The 27,112-nt window shown below is 39.4% G+C and overlaps 2 protein-coding genes across 3 annotated transcripts in view; both read right to left on the minus strand.

The window, feature by feature from the left end:
- The window catches only part of LOC119896476 (myosin heavy chain, fast skeletal muscle-like), an 83,135-nt gene that overhangs the window by 50,065 nt on the left and 5,958 nt on the right, over positions 1–27,112 (minus strand). The window contains exons 22-39 of one of the 2 annotated variants that reach the window (XM_038709914.1): positions 26,907–27,083; positions 26,658–26,803; positions 26,461–26,551; positions 25,545–25,934; positions 25,228–25,354; positions 22,721–22,839; positions 22,403–22,599; positions 22,113–22,296; positions 21,859–22,024; positions 21,639–21,763; positions 21,053–21,361; positions 20,761–20,964; positions 20,544–20,669; positions 20,264–20,434; positions 20,032–20,136; positions 19,844–19,939; positions 19,606–19,737; positions 19,286–19,403 (exon numbers count right to left, since the gene is read on the minus strand). The exons of the other annotated variant lie outside the window; for it this stretch is intronic. Of the exons in view, the coding sequence (XP_038565842.1) occupies positions 19,386–19,403; positions 19,606–19,737; positions 19,844–19,939; positions 20,032–20,136; positions 20,264–20,434; positions 20,544–20,669; positions 20,761–20,964; positions 21,053–21,361; positions 21,639–21,763; positions 21,859–22,024; positions 22,113–22,296; positions 22,403–22,599; positions 22,721–22,839; positions 25,228–25,354; positions 25,545–25,934; positions 26,461–26,551; positions 26,658–26,803; positions 26,907–27,083 (2,883 nt within the window). The 3' untranslated portion in view covers positions 19,286–19,385. Of the gene's footprint in view, positions 1–19,285; positions 19,404–19,605; positions 19,738–19,843; positions 19,940–20,031; positions 20,137–20,263; positions 20,435–20,543; positions 20,670–20,760; positions 20,965–21,052; positions 21,362–21,638; positions 21,764–21,858; positions 22,025–22,112; positions 22,297–22,402; positions 22,600–22,720; positions 22,840–25,227; positions 25,355–25,544; positions 25,935–26,460; positions 26,552–26,657; positions 26,804–26,906; positions 27,084–27,112 lie in introns of those variants that run through there. 2 annotated transcript variants of the gene reach the window in all.
- Positions 3,394–8,068, minus strand: LOC119896355 (myosin-7-like). The gene is given in 9 exon segments (XM_038709793.1): positions 3,394–4,091; positions 4,184–4,288; positions 4,413–4,536; positions 5,619–5,662; positions 5,776–5,850; positions 5,852–5,902; positions 5,994–6,238; positions 6,856–7,104; positions 8,053–8,068. Coding segments are annotated over 9 exon segments (1,044 nt in total). The 3' UTR covers positions 3,394–3,956.

Below are 27,112 nucleotides of genomic sequence, written 5' to 3' on the forward strand. Positions count from 1 at the left end.
TTAAGAAATTTGCGTGTTTGTGCTAAACAAACATGGCAGATTTATAAACATAGGAAAGAGTCATTGGATCTTATTTTAAAACAAGAGATGTTTCTGTCATATATAGTGACATTGCCCGACAGTCAGAGGGACCTCCAACTAAATTTTGAATACACATTGAACCTTTAAAATGACAGTTAACGTGAATTACAGATGCACCTAGCTAACTAGCTCCACACACAGCCATTAGCTCCACAGTCTCATCCAAATATGGGCACATCCTGTGCCGCTGGTTGTTAAAAAAACATCATGGCGGCCTAACGGCCAGTCTTTAAAACGGCAGTCCAAAAGCCAATGGGTGATGTCACGATGACCATGTCCACTTCTTTTATACAGTCGATGTGTGTGTATCTTATGTGTTTCTTATATTCAACTTTTTTTATCCAACTTTACACTTTAAATAAAGCTGACTGATATCTGATATATAAAATTTAAATCTGAACTTCATGTAGAATAGCAGCTTTAGAAAAGAAGGCTGTAAACTTTATTCAGGATTGGAAAGATGAGGAGTTTGAACTACTTGAATATTTAATTGTGATAAAGATTAAATAATGATTTTGGTAGTGTTTGTATCTGAATATTATAGATGTTGCGTTGCAACATGTACCGCAGTTTCCCAAATAAGTGGCAAAGATCTGTTATTTTCTAAGCGTGCTATTTAACAAAGATTGAGATGATCATTGAAGAAAACACAAAATTTTTTCTACTGTCTAGTGCTTACAGTAGTTAACAGTCAGACCATGTGAATTTTAACTTTTTTTTTTTTACTTTCACGGCTCCATAAGCTTTTCGATTAGTCAGTAATTAGTATCTACACCACTGTGAAGATCATTTTCATAGCCGCTCCAGTGATTCAAAAGTATCTTGATGTCAGGATGTGCCATGTACTCTGGCAAAACAAACAGGTTTTGGACCCAGAAGCAGACACTCGAACTGGTAGGATAAGTTTTAAAGGTTTATTTTAAACATAATCTGTTCAAACTCACTGTGGAAATGTTCCTCAAAAGAAAGCGGAAATGCAAAAGGCAAAGTAAAGTCCAAGTTCAAAATATGAAATAGATATCAATCCAGGCAGAGATGGGTTTAAACACACAACTGGCAGAGGAAATGGGACATCGAAGGCATGAACAAGACAAATCCTAACATGCTACAACAATGCAGCACACAATGTCCACCGTGCAGGACATTTGGCATTTGCCAGAGAACACCAAGATTGGCAAATTCGCCACTGGCGCCTTGTGTTCTTCACAGATGAAAGCAGGTTCACACTGAGCACATGTGACAGACGTGACAGAGTCTGGAGACGCCGTGGAGAATCCATTCTATATATTAATATTTATTTAACTATTATAGACTACATGGAGATGCAATAAAGAAAATCTGATATTTTCATCCATACCTGGTAACAAAAAAAGCAATATTTTAATGCAATAACGAATCAAAACCATTGTAAGGAAGCTTATAATGCAACTGAATATCTTCTAATACACCTAGAATGATAAACAGAAACTGTTATACAGCATTTTCAAAATACGCCAGGCTAATGTCCATATTTTGGCAATATTTACAGTTAAAATGTTTTATTGGTAGATATCTAAAACACTCCATACAACCAGAAATTTCACCCACAGCACAGTTGACCCTGGTATTGGCGAAGTCTGTTTTCAACAGGTTAACTGTCAAAATAGTAATAAAACAAGAAAACTGAACAGAAAATGTTAAATGAGATAGCAATTTGAATTTTCAAATAAACAGCTTAAGCAAACATGTCATTGCGTGAATTTTATTCAAGTCTTCTGCAGAAGGAACTCATTGGGACACACGCATCAGAGTATCATCCAAGTGAGCTGCAGTGTTTCAGCACAAGCGGCTTTTGTCCTAATCTCAGGGTCAGCACTATCTCACCATTGGTACACGTCTTTCATGCCGTCTCTGGAGAACCCTCAATCTAAATCTATCGTAAGGACAATCATACCCTGGTGCAGCAAGGTACATATTGTAAAACAATAAGACATGACCCCCTGGAAAACATCATTAAGCATCACATTAACCTCCCAATGATCCTCTACCCGATAAACCAGATGCCCTCATTTGGACTGTGGCAGTTTTGGGGAGGAGCCAACAGGGGCCAGTGCCACTCTAACACAGACCTTGACCCCCCTATGAACGAAAAGTCTACAATAATCATGGCAACGACAATATGGTGCTGATGCAAAAGGTGGAACAAATGTGTCTCAACTAGTCCGATCCTTTAGGACGTTACACTGCTACTGACTGTCGTGCCAAGGTAATTGTCCCTGCCTCGGGAGTGGGCGTGCATCCAATGGTGAAGGCAGACTTTCAATGTTACAAAAGTAAATGAAAAATATAACATGTTCTGTTCTTTGTTGTGTTTATCATGTGAAAAGGTTTCAGGGGAAGAACCATAAGAAACATTACTCAAAACCGTTTGTTGTATTGTTTTGAGTTTCTCTCACCAGTCTGTAAGAGAGTGTGTGAGTGTGAGTGTGTGTGAGTGTGTGTGAGTGTGTGTGAGTGTGAGTGAGTGTGAGTGTGAGTGTGAGTGAGTGTGAGTGAGTGTGAGTGAGTGTGAGTGAGTGTGAGTGAGTGTGAGTGAGTGTGAGTGAGTGTGAGTGAGTGTGAGTGAGAGTGAGTGTGAGTGAGTGTGAGTGAGTGTGAGTGAGTGTGTCTTTGTTTCTGAGGGCAAAAATTGAATGGTTTTGAGTGGAGAGCTCGCCTTTGAACCGAAAATAGTTAGATTGGGGTATTGGGTGAGAAGTTACAGATTCTTTTTAGAGTTTGAGGCTAAATTTCAAGAAATGTGTTTAATCAGTCGAGAAAAAAAACAAACAAAAAAAAACTGTTTGATACAGCTAGTTACAAGATACAAGTTCCAAGTAATTCCAAGAGAATTTTGCAAAGACTGTCTTAGAGTGGCATTCGTTTTTGGATTTATCATTCAAACTTTAATGAAATTCAGTCTGTCATATTTTTTAATTTTGAATTAAAACACATGTACTGCTTTATTTGAACTGTTGGTGCTACATTGATATGGGGTAAGTGATAAGTCTGTTTGGACAATTTAGCTTTATCTGCAGTGTATAGAAGAATATACTGGGGTCACACACAGAGCTTAAATGGTGAACTATTGTACAGTATCATTTTTTAAATGTCATTGATACACTATGAATTTATGACATAATTGAGAATGGCTTTTCAAAATCCATCCAGAAATAGACATACTATGCGCTGCTCCATCTAAACTACAAACTTAATTTCAAGCAAATATATTCTAATGCAAATATGTGCAGTTATGTTCTGTTGTATGCGATGCTATCCAATGACAAAAATTCATTAGAGCCATGAACATTTAATGGTTTAGTGAAGTGTTGACAGCTTTTATTATCCTTCTGTTTGACTGTATAACTAACATGAGAAACATTTGTAATTAAAATGACCATGCTCATTCCAGCCAAGTTAACTGATGCAGCCTTGACTAACTGCATCAGTTAACTTGGCTGTTGCTGCCCTTGTTGTGTTGAACACTACATGACTTTTATAGATACCAGTAAAATACAGAGTAAATAACATAGTTTAACGAGGACACCTTTTGAAATAAGATTAAGCCTGTCTGTCACCAGGTTGTTGTCTTATTCAGCAGAGTCAGACTGGAAAAAAGGCAAGAAAAATTTGATTGTTCAGCATGTACTTCCATAAAAATTAGTTACCTAACTTATGTGCTTATGCAAGTTAATGTTATGTGGCATTTAGCATATTATATATCTACATTATCTATGCAAAGTAAATAAAGAAATCTATAGAGAGTGCATTTAGGTCATGAATTGAACTGTGAAGGGTTTACAGTTACAGTATATTTTGTAACCATTGCATCATATTAGTATGGTTTATTTATGTCACTATTTATTCCCAGATGAAAGATCACAACACATTTGACTCACGGCTTCCTCAGCCTGTCTCTTGTAAATCTTCACTTTGAGCTGCAACTTGTCCACCAGATCCTGAAGTCTGGTCACATTCTTGTCCTCCTCAGTCTACACAGATAAATGAATGTTACCAATGAAGTGTAGAAACAAAGTCAAGACATTAAGAACTCGCATAGGTTTTTAATTAAATAAGGAATTACCTGGTAGGTCAGCGCCTTCTCTCTCCTCTCATATTTGCAGACTCCTTTAACAGAATCTGCTCCACGTCTCTGTTCAGCCTCAACTTCAGCTTCCAGCTCACGTACCTGTAACATACAGTATTGATCAATAATTAATCCAAGGTTTTAGTATTGAGAAAGATTGATTTTTTTCTACTCATTGAAAGGGCAATTTACCTCCTAAAACTCATAGAATATACACAGGTCATACCCTGGACTCCAGTTTCTGGAGCTGCTTCTTGCCACCCTTCATGGCAAGGTTCTCAGCCTCATCCAGGTGATGCTGCAGGTCCTTGACCGTGACCTCCAGGTTCTTCATCCTCTCCAGGTGAGAGTGTTAGGATGGCTGAGTGCAGACTTAGGTGTGGGCCCAAACGCAGACAACAGGCGAGGCGGTTGCAGTTACAAGGTATTAGTACATAAACTAAATTGAAACAAGCTTACTTGAGGGCGCAAGACATGAGTCCAAACAAAGTAGAAATCCAAAAAGGGAAAGTAACAAGGTAATCCAAGAACACAGAGAACAAGGCACAACAGAACACTCAACATTAGACAACACCAGACAGCGCGAAACACACTACAAAACACTGCAATGACCAGACAGGGACTGAAGAGAAACACTAAACATATATACACCAGGGACTAACGACCAGGGCGTGAGCAACACAGGTGACAGGGATCATGGCTAACGAGACAGGCAGGCAGAGAGACAGCAGGGAAAACAGAGACTGGCAGGCAGGCAGATTACTGAAGGGGAACACTAAACATGGACCATAAGTAAGTAGTAACAGATCAGAATAATAAAAACAACAAACTAATCCAGACACAAGCAGACAGATCACGAATACACTAATAACAAGGAACACAGAAGCTAAGATTTAACCAGAACTCACGGTTCAACATGGGCAAAACAACACAAAAGTACACAGAACAGGAGTAAACAGTTAAGACATGAACTAAGGTACAGGAACTAAGGTACAGGAACTAAGGTAGAGGACTAAGAACTAAGACACAGAACTAGGAACTAAGGTACGAGACAAGACAGATATGAAGTAACTTAAAGATTCGGATGAATAAAATAATAAAGGCTACACAGCAAAATGGTCAGAATCAGATTAATAAATGAAACTGGCAGAGAACATAAATTAACACCTAGCAAACAGACAGAACCCAAGCACAATGGTACAGAATTAACACGAGAGACAGGAACAGAACTAAACAAGTACTAAGGCAGACACCTAGATAACAGGACAGATCAGACCAGAACCACCACACAGAACAAGCAGAAGACTGGGTACAAGACCACAGACAGACAGGACTGAAACTCAAAACCTAGACACAGAGAAACCAAAATCAATCAAGGCATGACCAAAATAATATAACCCAGACAAGCTCAGGACAGGATCGTGACAGAGAGCTGGTGTCCTGCTCCTTCTTCAGCTCCTCAGCCATCATGGCAGCCTGAAATGAGGGGCAGTTTGGGAAAAAGTTGGCATTAATGGTCAAATGTGAGCAAGTATTTGGCGATGTATAGCATTTTAGATATAAAAGAAGAATCATTAACATAAACTCACATCAGTGATAACCTTTTTGGCTTTCTCCTCAGCATTTCTTGCTTCCTGAACAGACTCATCCACTTCACACTGAGCCTTGAACAAGGTCAGCCTCCAGTTTGTTCTTGGTGTTCAGAAGACTGGTGTTCTAAATATTGACCAAGATAAGAGAGTGTTTTACAGGTATATGGCTCATATGTTTGATGGGATACATTTCTTGTGAATTAATAAAAACACACCTGAGAGTGAAGCAGTCCAACACGCTCACTAGCATCAACCAGCTCCTGCTCAGCCACTTTGCGTCCTCTCTCTGTCTGCTCCAGAGCGGCTCTCAGCTCCTCAATCTCAGCCACCATCAGGCCATTTCTGCACTCCACCATGGCAACCTGCTCCTTCATGTCTTCCTGTCCTCTGACAGCATCATCAAGGTGCATATGAGCATCCTGACAAAAAACAAAACAGATAAAACAAATATCCTTCTGTACTATTTACTTTTTTTTTTTTTTATATAAATGATCATATAAACATCACCTTCAGCTGTCTCCTTCCATCTTCTTCTTGACTCTTGGGGCATCATTCCTGCTCCTGACCTTTGTTTTCTGTCTTAGTTCATAACTTGCTATTCCTTGTTCAATGTTTGTATTATATAGATCTTGTCTGCTCTGTGTTCTGTTTATTATAGTGTTAGTCTGTTTCTGGTTTGATTGTAGTTAATTTGTAAGATTTAGTTTTCTGTCTACCTTGTGTTGATGTGTGTTCTCTGTTTGGTGATTTATTATTTGACTGTGTTTAGTCTTGTGTGCTTGTTTCCTGTCATGTTTAGTTTGTCTTTCGGTGTTCAGTTATGTTTCTGCATTGTCCTGTACCTACACTCCTGGATCAACCTTGCTTCTGTTTGGATCTCAGTTCTGGTTTTTGGTTTTCTTTCATTTTTGGATTTGTGTTCCCTTTGGATTACTCTTTTGTTTGGACTGTTGGCTTGTGCTTTTGGAAGACTGCTCCAGTAAGTTTTGATTTACTAACTATTTGGACGGCAGTCTCCTCGCATCTGTCTGCATTTGGGTCCATACCTTAGCTCCCTGCCACTGCACTCAGTCTAACTTATGATATTGAAAGTGCTCTGCATTGAATCATTCACCCTCTGGCTTTTTTGCTCCATCTCCTCATCCTTCGCTGCCAGCTTCTGGTCAACCTTAGCTTTGATCTGGTTTAGCTCTAGCTGAATATGCAGAATGGGCTCAGCTTCAAATAATTGCTTGACTGTGAAGAGTCTTGGTGTCTTATTTGACAGTGCGTTTAAATTTGATGAACAGATATCCGCCACTGGTCCAAAATGCCGCTGCTTGCCACCTGACAGGAAATAAAAAGGGACCACATCACACCTGTGTTGCGCTCCCTCCACTGGCTTCATGTACAGGGTTAATTTTTTTTAAAATCTTACTTTTATCTTTTAAATGCTTTAATAGATTGGCTCCACTTCTTTTGCGTGTTCACACTTCAGCTAGAGTGCTGAGATCTATCAAGTCGCCCTCCTGCATGTACCCAAAACCAGAGGTGACTGAGGCTTTGGTGTAGCTGCCGCTAATCCTTTTTTTTTTCTTTTTTTTTTTTTTTCTTGCCTTTTAACACAAAACGATACGAGTTGTCATTCCTCTCAGTCTTAGCATTCCCATAAGGCTCCAGCAGAGGGTTGGCTGCAATGATTCGATCTTCCAGCAAACACTACAATTCTTTTTAAATAGATGTAAAGAATCCATAAGCAGACAATTTTCTGACCATTGTTTCATAAGGAAACCATTTTACCTATATTTTGCTTGTGTTGACTCAGCCTTCTTAACTCTAGCCACTGCAATTGTTGCAAAGTACTGGAATAAACGCTTGATGTTGACAGTCTTTCCTGCACCGGATTCTCCACTGAGGGAAGAGAGACACATCTTGAGCCATGTCACTGTCTAAATAACTGAATAATGCATCCTGAGCATCATTCACAGGAGGCCACTTGTAGGGGTTCACAACAACACACAACCAGGCCAGAGTAAGTCTGGAAAGAGAACAGAGTTCATTTAGAAGAGTATGCCACATAATATTAGTAATATCACACAATGTTTTATAGACTATTGGACTTTATTTCTGCTCATAAAAGTATGATTATGTTCAAATGTTGTCCCAAAATAGATGCTGTGCAATGCATATGCAGATTTTTGAAACACTAATTTGCACCAATAAAAAAAACTTACTCAAATTGAAATTCTGACTTACTTGAGAAGGATTTTATAATGAGAGGCTGTCTCCACTTACTGTTTCCATTAAACATGTTCACAGTCAGGAATGGAACTTAATTTTGGAGAAACAACCAAAAGGCGTTGGCACATCTCATATTCCTCAAATTAATTTTTACGTAAGGCCCTTTTCTAAAAGTTCAAGTGGTATTACACCTTACCTTAAAAGGACAAGAACATTTGCGAACTAGGCTGAGATAAGACCTATAATAAGTCCCACTCAAATATCAAAGGTCTTTATCCTTGTGCTATATTTGATTATAAGGGTGTTGTTGCTGTAATGGAAACTGTGTCTCTGGAAAAACTATGTGACACTGGTTTTGAGACATTGCTGCAATTTGCTCGAAACTAAAATGACCCACATTATCCTGAAAACAACATTCAGCTGTCCAAATGCCTTTCAGAAATATTAACATTGAATTCAACATTTATAGTCTCACAACCTTATAACTTTAAAACTGACTTTACATCATTTTTAACTTTTATAAATTTACCATAGTATTTATTTTCATGTCGGCATCCCATTTTCTCACTAAGGTATAATTATTTGTGTCTAGCTGTCTCAAGATGTTAAGATTGGCAGCACACTTTCACAATTGGTTTATTCACTTTATGAAAAATGTATCAAGTAACCGAAACCAACATCTGCACTCCTGTGTTCACTGCTGCTTTACCTGGTCTGTGCTTGTAAAATATCCACCGTGTCCTTGTAATGTAAAACCAAGTAGTTTTTTTTTGTTGTTTTTTTACCAAGTGAAGTCTATGTGTGAACACAATGCCTTTATAAGACACTATAGCCCCCAACCCTACCTGACACCTGATTTGTGATTTCCACCATAAATTGTTGCAGAAAAAACCCACACCCCAAATAAATACCTTTTGCGCTCTGTCTTTTTATGCATTGGTTAGGGTTTCAAAGACACATGGACTAAATTGTTTTACAAGCAGTCCCTCTTCTGGATGCGCTGGAATGCATCATTGGTGATGTAACCAGGTGTCCTTGGGTGTTTCAGGTCTTTCAATATTAGAGACCCTCATCCTGGTGTAACAAGAAATCCTTTGCGTTGTGTTATGAACAAGCACCACAGGCTAGTATTCCCAGTTGAGTCGTTTTATTCCAATAATAGACAAACAGTGCGGTTACTTCACTGTTCTTGAACATTCATCCTCGGCAATGATGACATGCTTACACAGGTAAGTTAAACTGGGGCAAAAGTATATAACTAACAATGTTGATTGCAGCATAAATATGGACCTGATAATAGACAAAGTGTGATTACTGGATATTCATCCTCGGCAACGATGACACTAGATATAAAAAAAAACCTTGTTACCATACACACAGAGCTTAGTAGTTGGTTAATTTAGCTAGCATCATAGCCTAAATCAATATGTAAATTGACAATTGGTAAGTTAAATTGGAAAGAACATAATGTGTGTCATTCCCTTAAGGACGACCACACGCCTATTTTAAAGTGGCAGAACACTAAACCAAAGTACACAAATATACACTTCAAATACACACTTCAGGTAATTGGCAAATTGAAACAGATCTCAGATTAGCTATGATCAGCTCTCTTGATCCAAAGCAGATTGAGCATCCTGCAAAGCATGACCCATTAGTGACCCTCAGCCTGAACTGGTTGTAACAGTTCATGAACAGGTCCTTGATTTTGCTGGAAACATGGTGGCTGTGTAGTGCAGGCTCAACCAGACTGTGTGGTCTGGAACAGTAGGCCAGATCCAACCAGAACCTGATTAGAGCTCTGTTGGGTTCAAGCTCCTGTGTTCTCATGAAGGGTGTCATGAAAGAAGTGATTGATTTCATCTGTTGAACACAAGAGACGGCCACTGCGCTTATACTCAGTAGCCACTTTGTATAGCCAATGGGATTGGCAATGAAAGCTGCTCTCTTCCTGGCCCTGTCTTCTCCCCATCTCTTGTGCCACTCTGCTCTGCAGAGGGTTATTACCTTTTTCCTTGGGATGTTTCGTAGGTCAGCTAATGCTTGCTTCTTCTATTACGGTGATCTCTTGTACTGGTTTTTGAGGGTTCGAAACTCCTTTCACAGGTGATGTATTCTAGTGGCCCTGTGGTTGTTGTATGTATCTTAACTGTGAGCTACAGTGATTTGCTGTTTAATCAGTCAATTTATTTATAGAGCACTTTAACAGCAACAAAATGCTGTACAAAGATTAAAAGCAAACATCAATTTACAGGTTATCACATACATATAATGTATACAGTTAAAAACACTAACAAATGAGTTCCTCCAAGTGTCATCCTCAAGGGTCAAAAGCCAGACGGAAAAGATGGGTTTTAACTCAAGTCACAGCTAAGATGTTTGTAGTTTTGCACTATGCACATATCAGATGGACCAGCATTTCTCAGTAAGACAGTGAGAATGACAGAAGAAAATTCTGCTCACACTTCAGGTTATGTTCTCAAACAGTACAGTTATTTTCAAACAATATAGTCATATGATATCAGGAGTACTTATTACAACTAGTGGTGGAAATGTATGGAGGATTTTTTTTGGTCCAAATCAAAAATGAAAAGAATTATCCAATTTGGTATTTAAGACTGGGCATTTGGGATTAAGGATTTAGGATACGTCATTTAGGATATGACATTTTAGATTTCGGATTGGGTAATTAGGATTTTTGATTGCAAATGAGGAGGCGTGGCCCAAAGACGGGATTTGGAAAGCCTACTTGAGGCCCCTTCACAGAGAACAATCCTAAAGACACGGTGGTCCAGTGGATAGCACTTTGGCCTCACAGCAAGAAGGTCGCGGAGTTCAAACCCCGATCGTCCCCGCCTTTCGATTTGGAGTTTGCATGTTCTCCCCATGTCTGTGTGGGTGTGCTCCGGTTTCCCCCCACCGTCAATAACATGTTAGTTCTTCAGTCAGTGCAATTGACCAGGCACTGATAAAAACCTGGAGTTGGTCCCTGGGGTTGCACAGCGGCTGCCCAATGCTCCCTTGAGGGTTAAATTGCAGAGAACAAATTTCACAACATGTATCTGACAATAAAAGTATCTTCTTCTAAGGAACAGGCACCAAAACCTCTGACCGTTAATTCAAACTTCAAATAAAAAAAATTTCTAGTTATACCCAAACAAGAGTCGCCATTGGCTATACCTTGTGGGGATACAGGACAGGCCTGGGAGCGTGGCCATGATGGTTAGGGTTAGACACTTAGAGCTAAAATAGAAAGCATGCATACTGCTCTTTGCCGCACAGTAACGTGAGTGACACAAAGACGGCCGTTTTGGCATCAAAAGGACTGGCTTGTGCCTCAATCCTCTCCCCCTCTGGTTTTCGGAGGTATATGGCCACTGGGCCATACTGCTCCATTTCTGTCTGTGCTCATGGTGGCATTTCAATGGAGCCTGAAAAGATGAAGCGTCCACAATAATTTTAACATATCAACATGATATAGACATAGTCTTGGATCAGGTGGTGGTGATTTAATGGTTTTTAATGTGACATCTTTTAACCTCAGCTTGGTCCAGAAAAGAATGAGTGGGAAGTTTCTGGTGGAGTCCCAAGATGTTATAAAAAGATGATTAAACATAAGCACAGTTTTTTTTCCGATTTCAAATCTGTTCATATAATTTGAAAACAGTAGAGGGTAATGGTAGGAACACGTATTTCGAATTAATAATATACTGTATGCTAACTGTATTTAGATATTCAATATCCTCCCGTCCCCCTGATTTAGTATCTTTATAAGACAAGGTGTGTATTAGATGTCGACACAAACCAATTACCTCTGGAAGAAGCTACGTCCACAAAATGTCTTTTGGAATAATGTTATCCAGTGAAGACTATCACTAACGTATCTAAGCATACCTAATTAGCAATACATTAACTTAACTAACTAATAAGAGTACAAACTGATGTCTGAGTGAAAACACTCACCTGGGTTGGGAGGCTATCAGTTCATGCTGAAGTTCAGAGCTGCCTCTTTTATAGAGGAGGTGCATATGCATTTCTGCCCTAGATCATCTTAGTTAGTTACAAACTCTCTGCTCTAACTGTTAGTCTAATCACTTTCATGCCTCCAAATGAAAGTGCATGAAAGTAATGGCCAAATTGTATCATTAATTTAAAAGTGAACAATATGGTTTGTGTACAATTCTAGTAATTATAGTTCTTGATTTAAAGGACAAAAATAGTTGAAACGTGTTGTGTATGTTGTCTATCCTTTTCAAAAATTTATTGGCAGCTGTGTGGGTTTGTTTTGGAAAGTCTCCCAAAGTCCATTGGTATTCAATTGCAAGACACTTGCACATTTGAGATCTCTGACATGAAAGAAAGTTCACCCTAAATCACATTAATAAAATAGTTTTCAACAAGTTAATTAAATAATACTATTCATCTTTAATATACATTCAGAGGTTGAACTAAGTCTGGGGAAGAATCATTCATAATGCTTAATTAATATTTTGTAATAGTAATTTAACAAAACTTTCACTGTGCTCATAAAACTTACGTGTGTCAATAATACCTAAAGAACCAGAATCTATACATGAAGTGTGTAATTGTGTTTGTGCACTATTTAATCTGATGAATTAAATTCAGAGCTCTTTATTAATTCCCTGTGAACCTGTATGCAGGATAAGCAGTTGACAATGGATGGATGACTCTTTATTGAGTTTACATCACATGTTTTTGTGCCATGTCAGAGCCAAACATAGAGCTTTGTTTTTGGAAATTACCCAATGTTTGTGGTCTAGAGTTACATGACTTCCTGCAATACAAAGAAAGAGTTCAAATGCCTGTAACTCCCTTATTGGATATTAAAAAACAGTTTGCAACTTGTTTGAGATCAGACACAAAATAAGTTCCACACAAGGCAAAATAACTTAACCAGTTGCTACATTTGATACTAAGAATGTGACATCTGTTAAAGAAGCATGATAAGTGTCTTGGCAGAGGGCTTATGTTGATTATGACATTTTTGAGTCCAATAGTTAACTGACGTTGACCGTGATCTAGGACACATACCGATTTAAGCAGATGGTGTGAGGTGTCAAAGTGACCAACACAACTATTTTCCATCACCCTATTTGCTCCTGATACTGATTACACATCAGGTACTTGCTTCAGAACTGATATTTTGATACAGTGTTTGTGAGAGGGAAAGGTTGAACACACACACATTTTTTTGTTGCTGAAGACATTTGGTTTTAAGATGAAAAGATGAGTATGAGACAAGAGTTCAGAATTTCAGCCTTTATTTCCTAGTATTCACATCTAGATGTATTAAAAAACAACTTAGGACATATCTCCGTTTTTTAATAGACCACAGTGTTCTTAGGTGAGCAAAAGTAAAGGAACAAATAATCTTCAAGTAAATAACATTTAGTATTTGGTGGCATAACCCTTGCAATAACTGCCTCAAGCCTGCGACCCATCGACATCACCAAACTGTTGCGTTCTTCATTTGTGATGCTATTCCAGGCTTTTATCGCAGCTTCTTTCAGTTCTTGTTTGTTTCGGGGTGTTTCTCCCTTCAGTCTCCTCTTAAGGAGGTGAAATACATGCTCTATTGGGTTAAGGTCAGGTGATTGACTTGGCCAGTCTAAAAGCTCTCTCTTTTTCCCCCTGATGAAGTCCTTTGTTTTGTTGGATCATAAGCACTTCCTTTGTTTCTCCACACTTTGGCCTTTCCATCACTTTGGTAGACATTAATCTTGGTCTCATCAGTCCATAAGATCGTGTTACAGAACTTTTGCGGCTCATCTCTGTACTTCTTTGCAAATTTCAATCTGGCCTTCTGATTCTTCCTGCTGATGAGTGGTTTGCATCTTGTTCAATTCAATTTTATTTATATAGCGCCAAATCACAACAACAGTTATCTCACAGCGCTTTTCATAAAAGAGCAGGTCTAGACCATACTCTGTGATGATATTTACAGAAGCCCAACAGTTCCCACCAAGAGCAAGCACTAGGCGACAGAGGCAAGGAAAAACTTCCTTTTAAGAGGCAGAAACCTCGAGCAGAATCATGGCTCAGGGTGGGTAGCCATCTGCCTCGACCGGTTGGGGTGAAGGGGGGGGGAGAGAGAGAGAGAGAAGGGAGGCAGCCTACACAATATACACACAGAGGTACACACAGTGAAGGTGATGTTGCTATAGACTAAATGAAAAATGGTACAGATATTTATAATAGTGTTAATGGTAACCATCGTAATGTTAATGATTATAATAACAATAAGACTAGCAACAATAGTCGTTGCAGCAGAGGGTGTCGAGCAGGAACACGGGGGCAGCAGGTGACCCGCAGCCACAGATCCAGACTCCACAGCTCCAGAGCCAGAAAACCTGCAGGAAGTGATAGGAGGAGAGAGGAGAGAGACGAGAAAGCACAAGACTACCAGAAAGGGGAGAAGTTGTGTTAGTAACATGCAATAATGGGATGAGGTTGCATACAGAGGGAGAGAAAGTAGAGGAGAGAGGAGCTCAGTGCATCATGGGAAATCCCCCGGCAGTCTAGGCCTATAGCAGCATAACTAAGGGATGGTTCAGGACTCACCTGAGCCAGCCCTAACTATAAGCTTTATCAAAGAGGAAAGTCTTAAGCCTACTCTTAAATGTGGAGATGGTGTCTGCCTCCTGAACCCAAACTGGAACCTGGTTCCACAGGAGAGGAGCTTGATAGCTGAACGCTCTGGCTCCTAGTCTACTTTTGGAGACTCTAGGAACCACAAGTAAACCTGCATTCTGGGAGCGCAGTGCTCTGGTGGGGTAGTAAGGTATGAGCTCTTTAAGATAAGATGGTGCCTGACCATTAAGAGCTTTGTAGGTAAGAAGAATGATTTTAAATTCTATTCTGGATTTTACTGGAAGCCAATGCAAAGAAGCTAAAACAGGAGAAATGTGATCTCTTTTCCTGGTTCCTGTCAGAACACGTGCTGCAGCATTCTGGATCAGCTGAAGAGTCTTAATGGACTTTTTCGAGCAGCCTGATAATAAGGAATTGCAGTAATCCAGCCTAGAAGTAACAAATGCATGGACTAGTTTTTCTGCATCATTTTTAGACAGGATGTTCCTGATTTTCGCAATATTACGTAGGTGGAAAAAGGCGGTCCTTGAAATTTGATTAATGTGAGACTTAAACGACATGTCCTGATCAAAGATAACTCCAAGATTCCTCACAGTGGTGCTGGAGGCCAGGGCGATGCCATCCAGGGAAACTATGTCTTTAGATAATGCGTCACGGAGGTGCTTAGGCCCCAGAGCAATAACTTCAGTTTTATCTGAGTTTAACGTGAGAAAATTACAGGTCATCCAGGTTTTAACATCCTGAAGGCACATTTGAAGTTTAGCTAACTGATGAGTTTCATCTGGCTTGATCGATAGATATAACTGAGTATCATCTGCATAACAATGAAAGCTTATGGAATGTTTCCTGATAATATTGCCTAAAGGAAGCATATATAAAGTGAAGAGGATTGGTCCAAGGACAAATGCTTGAGGAACTCCATGAGTAACTTTGGCGTGCATGGAGGACTCATCGTTAACATGTACAAACTGAAATCGATCTGATAAATAGGACTTAAACCAGCTTAGAGCGGTTCCTTTAATGCCAATGAAATATTCCAGTCTCTGCAATAGGATCTGATGGTCAATGGTATCAAATGCAGCACTTAGATCTAATAAAACCACTACAGAGACAAGTCCTTTGTCTGATGCAATAAGGAGGTCGTTAGTAATTTTCACCAGTGCTGTCTCTGTGCTATGATGAGCTCTAAATCCTGACTGAAAATCCTCAAATAAACTATTGCTCTGTAGAAAGTCACACAGCTGTTTAGCAACTGCTTTCTCCAGAACCTTAGAGAGAAATGGAAGGTTAGATATAGGTCTATAGTTGGCTAAAACATCCGGATCAAGTTTGGGCTTTTTCAGAAGAGGTTTAATTACAGCTACTTTAAAGTACTGTGGTACACAGCCTGTTGATAAAGATAGATTGATCATATCTAGTATAGAGGTGCTGACTAAGGGTAAAACATCTTTAAGCAGCCTAGTCGGGATGGGGTCCAAGAGACAGGTTGATGGTTTAGATGAAGAAATTATTGAAGTTAGTTGGTAAAGATTGAGGGAAGCAAAACAGTCTAAACATGTATCTGGTTCTACAGCTGTTTCTAAGGTTCCTGAGTTAAGAGATAAGTCGGTGCCAGTTGAGGGCAGGTCTTGGTGAATTTTGTCTCTAATAGCTAGAATTTTATCATTAAAGAAGCTCATGAAATCTTAACTACTGAGAGCTATGGGAATACTTGGCTCAATAGAGCTGTGACTCTCTGTCAGCCTGGCTACAGTGCTGAAAAGAAACCTGGGGTTGTTCCTATTTTCCTCTATTAATGACGAGTAGTACGCTGCTCTGGCATTACGGAGGGCCTTCCTATAAGTTTTAAGACTATCTTGCCAAATTAAACGAGAATTTTCCACTTTGGTGGAACGCCAATTCCTCTCAAGTTTCCGCGATATTTGCTTTAATTTGCGAGTTTCAGTATTATACTATAGAGCTAACCGTCTTTGTTTTAGTATTTTCTTTTTTAGAGGGGCTACAGAGTCGAGTGTCATTCGCAGCGAGCCTGCAGCACTATCAACAAGATGAACGATTTGGGAGGGACTGAAACTAGCATAGGAGTCCTCCGTTACTTTGTGACTAGATAATGTATTTAGAGCTGATGGAATCGCATCCTTAAATTTAGCTATAGCACTATCAGACAGACATCTTGTATAGAAATTTTTGCCCAATGGCGAGTAGTTCAGCAATACAAACTCAAAAGTTATCAAACAGTGGTCGGACAAAGAGGGATTCTGTGGGAACACCACTAAATGTTCAATTTCAATACCATACACCAAAACAAGGTCGAGGGTGTGGTTAAAACAGTGAGTCGGTTCATGAACACTCTGAGAGAAGCCAATGGAATCTAACAGAGAGATAAACGCAGTACTAAAGCTGTCATTCTCAACATCCACATGAATATTAAAATCCCCTACAATAATAACTTTGTCCGTTATCTTGTGGTGTGGCCTCTATATTTCTGCTCTATGAGTCTTCTTCCAACAGTGGATTGTGATACCTTTACCCCTGCACTGTAGAGGTCGTTGGTGATGTCAGTTACTGATGTTTTGGGGGTTTTCGTCACAGCTCTCACAATATTTCTGTCAACAACTACTGTTGTTTTCCTTGGCCTACCTGTTCGACATCTGTTGCTCAGTACACCAGTAGTTTCTCTCTTTTTCAGGACTTTCCAAATTGTTGTGCTTGCTTTGCCCAATGTTTGTCAAATGTCTCTGGTCGATTTTCCTTCTTTTCGCAGCTTGACAGTGGCTTGCTTTTCTCCCATATACAGCTCTCTGGTCTTCATTTTGGTTTATCCTCCTTAACAGGAAATGCAGTCTTTATAGGTTTGAACCAAGGATGAAAACTTAGACCAGTCATGCAGAGCTATTTAATGTTTGGCAATCAACCTAAAAGGCAACACCTGGGCAACAAGAAACATCCGTTCAGACAAAGGGTGGTATGTCCCGAGTTGTTTAACACATTTAGATGTGAATACCAGGAAATGAGAGCTGAAATCCTGAACTATTGTCTCATACTCATCTTTTGATCTTAAACCCAAATGTCTTCAGGAGAGAGAGAGAGAGAGAGAGAAGCTACCCGATGTCCTTTGCCTCTTGTTTGATATTGTAGTGTATGATATATGTGCATTTGACTCATAACAGTTTAAAATAGCACTGTAGCAGCAGGGCAGAGGGTCAGTGACCTCCTAAGGGGAGAGCAGTGATTGGTGGTTATGTAGGGACTGAACCCTTCTATAGAATTTGACCTCTGACCGCTTGTTTTGTTACCTCAGAATAGCACTGTACCCTTATATGGGTTGGAGCTTTATTTTGCAGACTCAAACCCTTCTGTGGTACCTAAGAGATACCTACACATATCCTATATAAGCTATGTTTGATGTACAGAGAGACAGAGTAGTCATCGGGCTGGGTCACTCTCCAAGCTGCTGCAGAGCTTGTAATTGATGCTGAACTCCTTGATGTAATAAACTTTTATGATCAAGAACAGTGTCAAGCGGATTTCTTAACATATCATCGGAGTATTATTGTTCGGACACCACAATATCACCCAATGCATGCAGTAAAGAATTACTGGTGAGTTGTTTGTAACAGAACAACCTGGATGTTAATTAAATATAAATAATATTTAAGTAAAAAGGTGATCATTACTTGGACCCCTGATAGATATATGCTGTTCCTTTGACATATGGGATTTGAGATTCTGCTAAGCAAAAGAATTCACTGGACACCCTTATTGTGCTCCAAGATTCCAAGTCAAGGTTGCTGTCACATCCCAAATCTTTAATATTCAAATTAAATATTTTTGTCTCTCACAATCCCTTATTGTAAATCTAACCAATCTGGACACAAATGTTAAACAAAATCCTAATATAATTATCTGCCAATGACAGAATAAAAATGTTGACCATATAATTTCTGAGTGTCTAAACTGATATGTCCATATTGGTTTGACCTATTGGGGATGATGAGTGATAAGGCTCAGGAAAGGTTCACTTCGGGTCGTGTGCAGGTATTTATTTTTTGTTTCATTAATTGAATGTTCTAATTCGCAACTGGAGGAGAAATGCACAATTTTGCCAAATTGACATACTATTTATTCAACAGAGGGCACTATCTATACCTGCTCTATATGCATGTGCATATGAATTGGTGCAATAAAAATTAAATTGAATTGTTGCACCAATAAACAGAATTAAACTGTCGATTGAACGAACCTCAGATGACTTTTCATGGAGCTTAATAGTCAAAGAGTGTTTCTCAGAGAGTGCAGCAATTCATCTGCTTCACCCTGCCACTTTTATGCACTTTTGCTTGGCTGCTCTTGCTTCACCCCATTGTAATCAATCCTTTCACAAACTGAAACATGTTGATCTCCCAATAAAGTTGTTCTGTATACTTCCAATTTTGATCAAAAACTATTAATTCCTCTCAAGGCACCATATTGTCCATCTAAGATTTACATTTGTAGTAATGTAGTCTAAAGATATGAGTCAGTAAATTTCAAAGACATGATTTTCACTTTTGTGCACCTTTATACTTTAGGACATCTTTAGGACAGCAAGGCTAATTGACCTACTTAGTTGTGGAGTAAATATTTCTCTGGGAAACAAAATAAATCATCAGAAAGGAAATGAGAGGATTCAGGATAGTGATGAATTTTCATCTTTATTAGAATGTTAAAGAGCATCCAACAGCTGGTTCATATTTTATGAACTCTGTTGAAAGGCCTCAACTGGATGATGACTCCTACTCAGCAGACTCAGACTAAAAAAAGAGAAGAAAATCAACAAGCATAGCAAAAGTTATTTTCTCGTTTCTTGTGGAAACTCAAATATGAAATGATTTGGGTACTAGTGATATTGTAAATTAATGTCATGTCACTGTCAACATTTAACAGCATCAAATAATATCATGACTTTTAATGTCAACACAATAAATATTGCGATCGTACAAACAACAAAGATACCTTTCCAGCATCACGGCTCTTGATTCTCAGCTTGTTGACCTGGGACTCAGCGATGTCAGCACGCTCCTGAGCTTCCTCCATCTCATGCTGAACCTTCCTGAGCCTAGACATGTGATTGTTGGCCTGCTCCTCCTGTGAAGGGGTTTGGGATTGTGTTGATTTAATTATATAACAATTGATTGTGATGTTATTATTGAATTAACTGTAAATGATGTGTCAAATTAGGTTTTTGATTTACAGCCTCCTCAGCCTGTCTCTTGTAAGTCTTGACTTTGAGCTGTAGCTTGTCCACTAGATCCTGAAGTCTGGTCACATTCTTCTTGTCCTCCTCAGTCTACACAGATAAATTATTTTTACCAATGAAGTATAGAAACAAAATCAAGACATTAAGAACTCATGTAAGTTTTTAATTAAATAATGAATTACCTGGTAGGTCAGCTCCTTCACTCTCCTTTCATATTTGCGGACTCCTTTAACAGCATCAGCTCCACGTCTCTGTTCAGCCTCAACTTCAGCTTCCAGCTCACGCACCTGTAACACGATGATCAATAATTCATCACATTCTACATAATAATTTTAGTGCAGCAATATTAAACAGAGAAATACAGTTAAACATTATGTAAATTAATGAAGGTCTAATGTACGTTCTGAAACATACCCTGGACTCCAGTTTCTGGAGCTGCTTCTTGCCACCCTTCATGGCGAGGTTCTCAGCCTCATCCAGGCGATGCTGCAGGTCCTTGACTGTGACCTCCAGGTTCTTCTTCATCCTCTCCAGGTGAGAGCTGGTGTCCTGCTCCTTCTTCAGCTCCTCAGCCATCATGGCAGCCTAAAATGATAAAATGCTCTCTAATTCATTCATAAACTATAATAAACTTAACATTAGTTCATGGAAGTAGACCAAAAACATAACAAGTAAGTTAGAGATGTAAACTGACATCAGTGATAGCCTTTTTGGCTTTCTCCTCAGCATTTCTTGCTTCCTGAACAGAATCATCCACTTCACCCTGAACCTGGACAAGGTCAGCCTCCAGTTTCTTCTTGGTGTTCAGAAGACTGGTGTTCTAAATATCAAGCAAGATAAGAGAATATTTTATGGGTATGTGCCTCATGTCTTTGATGGGATACAATTTTTGTGAATTAATAAAAACACACCTGAGAGTGAAGCAGTCCAACACGCTCACTAGCATCAACCAGCTCCTGCTCAGCCACTTTGCGTCCTCTCTCTGTCTGCTCTAGAGCAGCTCTCAGCTCCTCAATCTCAGCCACCATCAGGCCATTTCTGCGCTCCACCATGGCAACCTGCTCCTTCATGTCTTCCTGTCCTCTGACAGCATCATCAAGGTGCAGTTGGGCATCCTGGCAACAAAAACAAAACAGAAAATACAATTACCCTTCTGTACCATTTACTTGTTTTTTTATACGTAATTGATCATATAAACCTCACCTTCAGCTGTCCCTGGACATTCCTCAGTTGTTTCTGGGCCTCAGCAGCCTGCCTGTTGGCATGGCTCAGCTGAATCTCCATCTCATTCAGGTCTCCTTCCATCTTCTTCTTGACTCTCAGGGCATCATTCCTGCTCCTGACCTCACTGTCGAGATTGCTCTGCATAGAGTCAATCACCCTCTGGCTGTTCCTCTTGATTTGCTCCATCTCCTCATCCTTCTCTGCCAGCTTCCTGTCAACCTCACCTTTGATCTGGTTGAGCTCAAGCTGAACACGGAGAATCTTGGCCTCCTCATGCTCTAGTGTACCCTTGGAGTAATTTCAAAAGTTAAATTATAAAAGTTAATAACTTGTACAAGATTTTCTCTAAATATATTGTGAAACATCCTATTTCATCCACTTCACTTCTCACTCAGACTTAAAACGTACAACATTCAAACGGATTAAGGATATACAAAACCAATTTTGAAGATCAGTGGGAGGCAAGAGTTCTACATCCAACACCTTTTATTATGATACAATACAAGTTTGATTAACCCATCTCAAGAACAGATTGACTCCCTGTCAACTCCTGATGTTGTTGTACCTCAGCTTCCTCCAGTGCTGACTGAATTTCAGTCTTCTCAGTCTCCACAGTTTTCTTTGCTTTCTCCAGTTCGTGGATACTCTTTCCAGTCTCACCAAGCTGTTCAGTCAGGTCTGAGATCTCCTCTACATGAAAAACAATACAAAACAAATGACAAATTATATTTGCTGTTATTATATATAACCACATTATTTTTTATTATTTATAAAAGTTTACATACGCTGCAGATTCTTGTTCTCTCTCTTCATGGTCTCCAGCTGATCAAGAGCCTCCTCATAAGAGTTCTTCATCTTGAACAGTTCAGTGCTGAGAGAACGAGCCTCCTTCTGGGCTCCTTCCAGCTCTGCCTGGCCCTCCTCATACTTTTGTTTCCAATCTGCCAGGACCTAGAATTATATAGATGAACAACTATGATTACTTATTAAGATAAATTTTTTTTTCACTTGAATGAATGTGTCCTTGATGTCCTTATACCTTATCAAAGTTCCTCTGCTTCTTGTCAAGGTTGGCAGCCAGACCATTCGCTCTCTCCACATCAATCATGAGGTCCTCCACCTCACCCTGCAGTCTCTGCTTGGTCTTCTCCAAAGAGGCGCACTTTGAGTTCACAGCCTCAATGGATTCCTCAGCATCCTGCAGGCGCTGGGCAAGCTTTTTCCTGTAGTGAGAAAGCAAGGATTTATTTTTACTTGCACACTTTTACAAATATTTTTCCTACACTACAATGTTTTCAAATTTATCAAAAAGTAGAAAGGATTATATACTTGGACTCCTCCAGCTCCTCAGTGCGCTGGATGGCGTCAGTCTCATATTTGGATCTCCACTGAGCCACCTCACTGTTGGCCTTAGACATTCCTCGCTGCAGCTCAGCCTTGGCCTCCTGCTCCTCCTCAAACTGCTCTCTGAGCAGATCACAGTCATGGCGGGCTGACTGAACAGCATGTGCCAGGGCATTCTTGGCCTATTGAACATGACAAAAGACCTTATTTTTTGACCTACAAAGCATACACTGTAAAATAAAAATTATTATTATTTTATTTATATTATGATGTATTTTGTAGACAATATTGTTAATGTAATACCTTCACTTCCTCCTCAACGTGCCTTTTAAACTCTTCAATCTGCTGCGTGAAGGCCTGCTTGCCTCTGGTCAGCTGGGAAACAAGAGCTTCCTTCTCCTCAAGCTGACGAGAATACTCACCTGAATGACAATGTGTAAAAATGTTATTTATCAAAATGATCATTACTAAGGGTGGGGGGAAAAAATCGATTCTTAGATGCATCTTGATGCAGACGTGAAACATTCTGATTCAATTAACAAATGTCAAAAATCTATTATCTAAATGTTAATTGATAAAGTCGTGTTCATGGATCGGAAAAGGCTGAACTCTTGGAAGTGCGGAAGCCTGGGCAGTGGTGTGAACATAATAGAGACCAGTGTTACTGGTCTCAGACCGGTGTTCCCACTTGACGTATTGCACTGCTGCAGAATGAATAACAACCCTAATACAATTTCACCGGTCATTAATATCAATGCGCAACTAATGAGTTTGACTGGCACATTGTGTGAGGATGTGAGTGAGTATCAGAACTTGACAGTGAGAGGAGGGAAATATTTAAGTTACTTATTAAGTTGAGGGAAATATTTAAGTCACTTAGTAAGTTATCAGTCTGGCAGTAAAGTGTACGGAAGCCCTAAGCGGCCATCAATTCAAATCCTTTTTTTACTCTGTTTTCCTGTTATTGTAATCATCTCATGATCTTGGGATAAAAACCCATAGCGGAATACAGGGATCAGCAGGTGCGTCTCTTTGCAATAATTTCGCGGCTATTTATGGAGTCATTAGTTTTTAGGATTTAGAATTTGTATTCTGAGGATTGTAGGTTTCACTCCTGCTCTTGGCAACTTTTTTTATTGTGTGTGTTTTTTATCATTCTCAAAGTTCTTCAAAGTTGTTACATTACATTTACAAATTTGGCAGATGCTTTTATCCAAAGCGACTTACATTTGAGGAACAACATACAAGCATCAACAAACCCTCAAATACAGCATGAGAACTACATAACTACTGTTATGAAGAGATTCAGAGAAATCCAATCACACATTTCAAAGGTTCTAAAATAGCTGCCAGGAAATGTGTAGTTAAATGGATTCCTCTAAATGAGAAGTGGATGAATTTCCTCTGCCTGGGAATGTTGGGGGGGGTTTGTAGGTTGATGAATGTGGACCAATTGCCGGGACGCGCATACTCCAGCACGTGCTTAATTGTGAGCATGTAAATCAGTCATCTTCATAACAATTTAGGATTATGTAAAAGATAATAATAAAAAAAAGTTGGTCTTCCATGACGATCAAATTCTCAATCTCCGAACTATGAACTTTATGCTCTACCAATTGTGCTAATCAGTGACACTGAAAATCATATTGAAATTACCATTAAGGAACGTTCCTGCTGACCCCTGTTATCTCAAGATCACAAGATAATTTATTCGTTATCACGGGAAAACGGAGTAGAAAAAAGATTTGAATCGATGGCCGCTTAGGGCTTCCGTAAATGTGCAGTGTAGGTCACAGTTTCTCCGTTAATAAAGTCTGTTGTTTTCCCAACTGCTGGAAAAACTGAAGGCGGTTAGCACTAGCAAACATCTCCCCTGTACAGCACATTTTTTACGCTGCTATGGAAATTAACATTAGCTAAATTACCGTAAAAAATTGATTAATAGCCCAGGCTTTTATTTGCTATAATCACTGAATTGAACCTGCCTTGACAGGCCTCCATATGGGACAGGCCTTTAATTCATATTATCCAATAATATCAAATACATATCATTCATTTGATCTAGCTCGACAGAAGGCGTATGGGCTTTGCAACGTAACATGAACAACAACACGGTGCAGTATGAGAGAAGTGTGGCAGAAGTTAGCAGACAGAGAGCAATGGACTTCACATGACAGTATTCATAAATTGGATTAATTTTTATGAAAAGCTGTTTTGATTCTTTTGATTGGTGTACCCTTACAGACTGACCATTCAGACTTAAAGATCAGACTTAATGAGCGCTTCAAAGGTAACGGGAGTCTGCACTTTTTTTTCCTTTTCATCTCTTGTACCATGCAGGTTACACCAGTAAATCTATAAGAATTAGACTTTGGGGTTTGTTGTTTCCGTTACAATTGATTTGTAGAGAATCTAACCGATCTACCATGTATAGTATGTCCATACTGACATAGGCTATTGATCATATGTTTAAACATTAATATTTGTATTAACAATCTAAGCAGCTTAGAACCAGCTTAAGCAGGCAACTGAAAACAGGTTTTAAGAGGTTTTATACATCCAGAGAACTTACATAAAAATGGTATATATATGGTGACGTATATAAGGGATGGAAGCTAATCCTATTAAGCAAATGAGGAGAGGTTTCTAATGGATTTTGGAATGTGCAAATTAAATGCTTGGAAATCATCCAGAAATCACATAGAAAAAAGGTGCATTGAAATCCGTTTTATATTGCATCGCAGCCGTCTGAATCATTACCCTAATCATTACTGGTTTCTATTACTAGTTTTTCTTTACAGATGACTCACCATTCTCTGTCTGCAGTCTGGCCTTCTGTCCATTAATGTCATTCAGCTGGCGAACGTTCTCATCATTTTTGGTTTTGAGCTCACTAAACTGGTCCTCAAGAGTTCTGCACATTTTCTCCAAGTTGCCCTATCAAAAGAAATGTGCTATATTTGAAAAACATGTAATGTTATCAACAAAATCACTTTTTATTAAATGCTTTTCTTGAATGATTATTCTTGGTGTTATCCTACGTTGACTACCATACTCACCTAAAGATATTTTTGTATCTTTAACCTAATTGAGAGCTAAAACCTTCACTTATAAATAAGCCATTCACCTTAGCTTTAGCAACAGCTTCCATGTTGCTGGAGAGGTCATCAATCTCCATCTTGTACTCGCTCTTCTCCTTCTCCAGCTTCTGCTTGACACGCTGAAGGTTGTCGATCTGCTCTCCCAGCTCTGCAACACTGTCTGCCTGCTTCTTGCGGAGAGCTGATGCGGTAGCTTCATGTTGCAGGGTTGACTCTTCAAGATCACGACGCAGCTTCTGGAACTCAGCTTCCCGCTTCTTGTTCATCTCAATCTGAGCAGCTGTTGCTCCACCAGCTTCCTCAAGCCTCTCACTGATCTCCTCAAGCTCCCTGGAGAGGTCAGCCCTCTGCTTCTCTACTTTAGCCCGAGCAGCCCTCTCAGCCTCAATCTCTTCCTCCAACTCCTCAATACGAGCCTAGATTTGATGATAAATGGTTTATTAATTGGAATTCAACAAGTTCTTTTTGATTTAGTGACTACATTCACCCTCAAAGTGTTCCAGGTGCATGGCGGTGCCTAACGCCAAAAGTGAACGAAAAACATGGCTGACCGTGACAAACTCTTTGTCATGTGTACACACAGTTGCACCCTCAGCACTGCCCTTGGTGTTAATTGACATTATGGCCATTTTAATGAAAACAAGTGACTGAAGTGGTAGAGTCAGTGAAGAGTCAGTAAATGTTGTAGCCTATACTTCCTAATGTTTTCAAATGTTTTGGCATTGTTACATTTTACTGAATAACATTTGTGTAGAGAAGATGACTTAGAAATTGTTTAGTGTAATCAGCTACCTAGTAGTATATTTCTGCATGAAGTCGGAGTACATATTTTTTCTCCGAGTTTACAAGTAGGAAATCCGACTTCAAGTGGCATTCCACAGAACCTTTTCTAGTTTCAGAGTTGCCTGAACGCAGCATAATACTGTATGTTGGATATTTCACCTGGAGCTCCTTGATCTTCTTCTGAAGCTGAGCGCCAAGAGACTGTTCATCCTCAATCTTGCTGAGGAGCTGGCTGATCTCAAAGTCCTTCCTTGATGATGATACCAAGAAAGCTTTTACTTTCATAGCTTGTACTGGTGTTGGAGTGTGCTGAATTATTTTTAGAATTAATAACCTGAAACAAACAAAAAACTTACTTTTTGATTTTCTCATCAGATTGCTGCTTGTCATTCTCCAGATCCATTATGGATTCCTGGGCCAGTTTCAGATCTCCCTCAAGCTTTCTCTTGGCTCGCTCAAGGTCCATGCGGAGCTTCTTCTCTTGCTCCAGTGATCCCTCAAGCTATCAGATGACAGTAAATGATAGTTGATTTGATGCATTTAAAAGACAGAGCACCAATACCAAGACTACAAAATAATTAAAGTAAAAACCACAATTTTCTTACATCGTCCACTTGCTGTTCCAGCTTCGTCTTGGCCTTGGTCAGAGTGTTGACTTTGTCTTCCTCTGCCTGGAGATCATCAAGTGTTTGCTGATGTGCCTCTTGAAGGGCTTTCTTCTCCTTTGTTAACTTGGCAATGGCCTCATCCTGAGATGCCATTTCTTCGGTTAGGTTTTTCACCTAAGAGTAGCATGAAATGAACATTTATA

The sequence above is a fragment of the Micropterus salmoides genome, unplaced genomic scaffold (assembly GCF_014851395.1).
Source record: "Micropterus salmoides isolate LMB-PRFRI ecotype aquatic unplaced genomic scaffold, ASM1485139v1 Ms_hic_scaffold_10, whole genome shotgun sequence".
Lineage (NCBI taxonomy): Eukaryota > Metazoa > Chordata > Actinopteri > Centrarchiformes > Centrarchidae > Micropterus > Micropterus salmoides.